The 6,551-nt window shown below is 36.2% G+C and overlaps 1 protein-coding gene across 3 annotated transcripts; it reads right to left on the reverse strand.

Annotated features, from left to right (window-relative positions):
• Positions 1-1,388: 1,388 nt before the first annotated feature.
• LOC132887252 (uncharacterized protein KIAA0040) lies at positions 1,389-5,963 on the reverse strand. Of its 3 annotated transcripts, none has more exons than XM_060922788.1 (2): positions 5,758-5,963; positions 1,389-3,080 (listed from the first exon to the last, which is right to left on the reverse strand). In XM_060922788.1, the coding sequence occupies exon 2, from the start codon at positions 2,622-2,624 to the stop codon at positions 2,292-2,294; it is 333 nt and encodes a 110-aa protein (XP_060778771.1). In that variant the 5' UTR covers positions 2,625-3,080; positions 5,758-5,963; the 3' UTR covers positions 1,389-2,291. The 3 variants fall into 3 exon arrangements, with proteins under 3 accessions (XP_060778771.1, XP_060778784.1, XP_060778780.1); XM_060922801.1 differs by lacking the exon at positions 5,758-5,963 and adding an exon at positions 5,556-5,728; XM_060922797.1 differs by lacking the exon at positions 5,758-5,963 and adding an exon at positions 3,629-3,921.
• Positions 5,964-6,551: the final 588 nt, after the last annotated feature.

A 6,551-nucleotide genomic window follows, 5' to 3' on the forward strand; every position in this document is an offset into this window, starting at 1 on the left:
CAGTGGCTTTCTCCTTGCAACCCTGCCATGCACACCATTGTTGTCCAGTATTTTCTTGATGGTGGACTCATGAACATTAATATTACCCAATGTGAGAGAGGCCTTCAATTGCTTAGAAGTTACCCTGGGGTCCTTTGTGACCTCGCCGACTATTACACGCCTTGCTCTTGGAGTGATCTTTGTTGGTCGACCACTCCTGGGGAGGGTAACAATGGTCTTGAATTTCCTCCATTTGTATACAATCTGTCTGACTGTGGATTGGTGGAGTCCAAACTCTTTAGAGATGGTTTTGTAACCTTTTCCAGCCTGATGAGCATCAACAACACTTTTTCTGAGGTCCTCAGAAATCTCCTTTGTTCATGCCATGATACACTTCCACAAACATGTGTTGTGAAGATCAGACTTTGATAGATCCCTGTTCTTTAAATAAAACAGGGTGCCCACTCACACCTGATTGTCATCCCATTGATTGAAAACACCTGACTCTAATTTCACATTCAAATTAACTGCTAATCCTAGAGGTTCACATACTTTTGCCACTCACAGATATGTACTATTGGATCATTTTCCTCAATAAATAAATGACCAAGAATAATATTTTTGTCTCATTTTTTTAACTGGGTTCTCTTTATCTACTTTTCGGACTTGTGTGAAAATCTGATGATGTTTTAGGTCATATTTATGCAGAAATATAGAAAATTCTAAAGGGTTCACAAACTTTCAAGCACCACTGTATCTGAATAGTTTCCTGTCAAGAAATATGACGTGTATGGCTTCCTGTTCTTCAGAATACAAGGAGTAATGACATAAAATAAAGTAATACAGGAAATAGTCTTGACGTCCTTAAGCTTAAGATGCTTACAAAGCCAAAATTGCTGGGTGCACATTTTAGTGTATGCAATTCAGTTTCGAAATCTTCAGGCCAGTCTCACGCTTCTCTCACCAGACTGACATTGTGTTTTTCCACTCTTGCTGTAGTAGCAGGAGCCAGAGCTGAAGCAAAACAAGGAGTACTTGTTTTAGTGAAGGAAGCCAACCTGTGGTTGGATTAGAGTAATTTTAACAGCCCAGGTTATTCCATCACACACTGTCTGGTGCTTTGAAAGAAACAGACGTTAGTTTCAGGGGTGTTTCCATGTTTGGAAATATTCACTCAGTCACTTACTGCCTATACATCTAGAAGAACAGACATGTTTATTTGTAAAGCTGTTGTTCAGATTAAATGTGAGTGAGTAAAATAGATGCCCTAGGGTTACTTGTGCAATAACATTCGTTTGATAAAACTGATGAGCTGAGAACGTTGATAAGGTACTGTATATGAGAACATCCTGTCCAAATTGTGCAGTAGCATTTATGCTAGCAGGAGAAAATTTTATACAAAGAAAAAATAGAAAAATACAGTAACTTTATTGTAATTAGGTTATGCACAAAACACAAGACTTTCATCATTTGCATACATTAACAGTATAGAGAAAGCAACAACATCAACAACAACAACATGCTGAATAAGTACATTCAAAATCACACAACAACCTGAAATTAACTTGCTCATGCTAAATCAACTGCTTCCCCTCATTCTTAGCCCACAAATTCAAAACCAACATTCTCTGCCAGTGTTTGTATGTGTTATGTTTTCAACTCTCAGGTTATCTCATTGGAAGCCAAGCCAATTTAATCACAAATTGTGTGCTACACTGAATGACAGACAAAAAACAAACAAACAAAAACCCACAGTATAATCGCTATTCTTATTCCTCAACAGCAGATGAAAATGATTCAGCAAAAGGTATTAAGTTTTGACAACTTTTCATTTTTTAAAGGGCATTTATTCTTTGAAGAGCTGTTATTACTTAACACAAGCCCCTTGCTTGAATGTTCAGGAACCTCTTTCCTCTTTGTTCTGTCAGCAGTATTGTATTTAGAAATAAGAAAAGGAAGTCTGCCTCTATTGCACCATCAATCAACTTCATTTTTAGCAAAGTTTAGGATTAAGGAAAGGATTGACTTTGTACCATTTTTATCCCATTCACATAATCCTTGCTTGTTTAAATTCATATAAAGTGTCATAAAATTAAGTTCATCATGGAAAATCATTCTAAATGTCTAGTAGTTCTTTGTCAAGATGACTAAACTTGTCATAATTTGTAACTCATCCCTTGAATAAGTAGAGAATTGTCTTTAATATTATAACACATCCAGTTGGCTTAACATGCTATTAAGTGATGTAACTAATATCTGTTCTAGACATATATAAATATCCAACCTGTACTTTTAATCAGATCATGGCCCAACTACACAACAGTAAGAGCTAGTCGATCTGGAGTCATTAGGTCCGTTTTGACTGAAATCCACAAGTCCTCATTCTGGCCACCATTCCTCTTCTTTTTCCTTTTCTTTTCAACCTGTGCCCCTGTCAATGTGTCAGAACCTCTACAACAGCAACAGTCATGTCCTCTGCAAAGGAACGAGCAGCAGTGACAACAAACAACCACGGAAGTGAAGAAAACAAGTAGAGGTAGCATAAGGAGCACAACAATACAAACTGTGTTGTAAATGCCCTCTTTGTGTTTGGTGATCATAAGCATCCACAAATTATTGAAGAATTCATCAATCTGCTCCTTCATGGTTCAACAAGAGTGTTGGCTCTCAGGAAGATATATGCAGATCAAACCAGAAATATCCTGTGTAGTCGATGGCCAGTTGTTTCTACCACTCTTCCAGATTCTGATACAATCTCAGCTTTGTTCACCATAAATAAGACAATTTTTTTTCTTTCTTTTAGGATATTCTACTCAATTAATTTTAGCATTATTGAATGAGTGATGGCTAGTAGTGGAATTAGTGCTGCTCAACCCTAAACCAAACACAAACAAAATGCACATTTATCTCTGGCTGTTATGAATACCAGAGCACTTTTATATGAAGTTTGCCTTTTAAATCACAGAAGATTCTAATGGGAAGGACAGTACAGATAGTGGCTGTGTTGTGTCCAATTCAGAAACATGCAGAATCAAGATTCCACCTGCAGCTTAGTCCCCTTCTACTTTGACTCTCCAGGAAATGAGAGAATGCTGACCTTTCTGCAATGAAAGATAAAAGGGTGGTAGATTAAAATCTAGAGCTTGCACACTAATAGTTTGACAAAAAGAAAAGAAGAAAACAGGAAATGGTATAAACAGGTCAATATTCACAATAAGGAAGCTACAATTGGAGCTACCTCGCAATCCCATTGAATTACTTTTAATTTTATAGCAATAAATTTGCATGTTTGTATAATGTCTACATAACTATTTGTGAGTATTATACAATTCAGTTAAATAACTGTGATAACACTACACATCTATAATAATATATATGCAACAACATAAAATCCCTGTACTATGAACGTGATGTTTAATGATGGCCATTATTTTCTGTTAAGTAATTTGAACCAAGCTTATAATGGTGTAAAGTTAGAAAACGTTTTTGTACATTTAAAACAAGTCATTTTAAAACAAAAAGCAAAAGCCTATTGGGCAACCACAGATATTCATAGCATGTCATGCAAGCAGTTAGCAGTACACTCAGTGAACCACACTTCCCCTATTCTTCATCCCTTTGTTAAATCTCACATTTATCCTAAACTTACAGGAAGGAGTCTGTCTGAGAGCTCTGCTAAAGGAAGATAACCACTCTGGACTCCTCTGAAATAACAAATTAAAAAGGATCCATGAATATTAATCAGGACAAGTACTGATCTAGTTTACTCCCTTAAAGGGATAGAAGGTGATGATGGACTATCTTGCTTTTCAAAGGATGGGATTGTGTCATCAAATTCATAGAAAAAGTCAGCAATATTTTAAGGTATAATGAATTATTTCCCCAAACCCAAATCCATTTTTAGGTCAGGGTTTACCCTTTGCATTGGACCCACAAATTATTCACTTGCCTGGTTGCTTAATTTGTGTCACAGATCACATCATATACAAGTCACATTTTCTTACAACAACCAAGCTCCTAGGCATCTACGAAAAAATAAATACAGCGAAGAAAAATAATCAGTATAAGTGCATTGGACTGACAACAGCTCTATCTTAATTTTATGCTTTAGTTCAATTTCACACCTCGATAATGCTAGCGCCTTTAGAATAGTAAACAGGAAACCTGTCTAAACCACACATGTAGGAAGGTTGGGCATTAGTTACACAACATGTTGCAATTGCAATTGTGTTATATATATATATATATATATATATATATATATATATATATATATATATATATAAAAATGTGTGTGTGTGTGTGTGTGTGTGTGTGTACACAGTGCTCCATGATTATTGGCACCTCTTTTAAAGATTAGTTAAAAAAAAAAAAGAGAAATCCACCTTGGTGATCCGAAGCACGTCTAAATACAAAAATTGTTAGCTGACCACAGAATCAAGCTTCTGCCATGGCTATCTTGGTCCCCTGACCTGAACCCCATTTAAAACCTGTGGGTTGAGCTGAAGAGGAGAGAACACAAGAGAGGGCTTAGGACCTTGGATGATCTGGAGAGATTGTGTGTAAAGAGGAATGGTATCAGATGCCCTGCTCTGTATTCTCAAACCTTCTAAAATGTTATAGAAGAAGACTCAGTGCTGTTTTACTGGCAAAGGGAGGTTGTACAAAATATTAAATGCAGGGGAGCCAGTAATAGTAGCACATGTTTTTTTGTTGAAAATAATTACATCTCAATTAGGTATTTGTTTTTCTCTGAATAAATTTTATTTCAATTAAAGGTTGGATTTTTCTCATTTTTTTTTAGTGTGAGATGAAGCTACTTCATCAAAAGTTGGATTTTTTTCTAACCCTTTTTACTCATCTTTACAAGAGGTGGCAATAACTGGAGGGATTGTGTGTGTTTGTCCTGTTTCAGACAAGGCTTCATCAGCTGTATAATATGTAATATAAGAGTTTTCCACAAGTAAATTAATGTCAGTTTTCAAGTGACTAAAATAATCTAATTGTTTATTTGTTGGGTTATTTTCTTTTGACAAATTTCCAAGTCTTACAAGAAGAAAGGGTATTGCTTCCTTTAGGACACTCTCTGTGCTTGTTAAAGAAGGCCAAGCACTGCTGGAAAAAAGTTTCTTACCATTACTTAGCTTCAGCCCCATCGACACACAGCTGTTTGGTGCTATGCACATAAATGGCTAGTTCTTATTCTGAAACAGTTACATCATTTGCTGCTGTTAAACCGATTAAGGTAATGTTTACACAAAAGGAAACTTTCTCTGAGTCATATTAAAGCACTAACTGCCCTCAGTTTAGAAATGGCCAGTTTACATTTCTTATAATGTACTACTCCTAATCTCCTACTTTGGTACTTAAATTGACATAAATTATATAAATAGAGCACATTGTTCTGTAAACAACTTAAGCCTCTTAAATGTTAGCAAATAAATCTAAAGGAATGGATATTTAACAACAAGGCATATGCTTTACATAGACATCCTCATAGTCCTTACATGCATGCATATCTTTTTTGCTAGTCATCTGTTATTTGCTACACAAGTTTAAAAAAAAAAGTTTCTCACCACATTCATTTGTAAAAATGCCAGTAATATCAGTGCTGTAGTACAGAAAGTTGAACGGAAGCAGCATAAGCTGAGAAAGCATCTCATGACTTCATCTAAGTGGTTTGCATGTAACTACAAACTGTACATCACAACTGCAAGATCTTATTTCTTAGGAAACTACACACACACACACACACACACACACACACAGAGTTCTGACCTTACTGTCTTTGTACACACAAAGTCCAGATGTTTTCCCTCCCATCCTATAACCCTCTGCTCAGATCCTGCATGATGCTGACAGCCTGCAAGGTTTATCCTTTATCCACATGTTCACCTGAACACTGCATAAGTTAGGTCCGTTTGCTATGAGGAGGCCTAGAGTGGAAGAAAGACGCCTGTGTCTCACACACTGGTTTGCTTTGCACTCTTGCATTCTTGTGGGTAGGTTATACACTCAACTACTCTGTGATGTCATTGAAGCAGAGAGGGAGGGCTGAAGGGGTAAAACTGTCACAATATATACTCATGAGCATGAACTACCTTATAGGGAAAATACAGAAGCCAACATACATGTTTGCACAATAGAGGGAATAAAAATAAACTGAAATAGAAAGGCTCTAGAGTTTGAGCTGATATAATCTTTCAGATAGCTGCCATGAACCACTAAAGGTAAAATTCTCATCTGCAAAGGTGGCATAAATAGATTTTACTGGAATCAATGTGACCTTTGACTTTGAATTCTGTCATGCAAGTTTCCATTTTAGTTTAGTCCATTTCTTTTAAAAGCCATCACAGCTGAAGAAAGTTCACATTATATTTGAGTAGATAAAAAGCTAATATATATATTAAATACTGCTCAGGGATCTGTTTTTGCTAAAACCAGAAAACAAAACAAACAAACAAAAAAAAAACAAAAAACCCCATAAAGCTCTTTTCTACACCCATCATAAAGAGGGCAGCAGGTCTGTACAAGATGTAGAACTGAAAGTATGCTTTAGGGCGTGTCGCTGG

The sequence above is a fragment of the Neoarius graeffei genome, chromosome 1 (assembly GCF_027579695.1).
Source record: "Neoarius graeffei isolate fNeoGra1 chromosome 1, fNeoGra1.pri, whole genome shotgun sequence".
NCBI classification, from domain to species: domain Eukaryota; kingdom Metazoa; phylum Chordata; class Actinopteri; order Siluriformes; family Ariidae; genus Neoarius; species Neoarius graeffei.

Excerpts from the sequence above, each read along its gene's own strand:
- LOC132887252 (XM_060922788.1), bottom strand. The coding sequence starts at position 2,624 with ATGAAGGAGCAGATTGATGAATTCTTCAATAATTTGTGGATGCTTATG.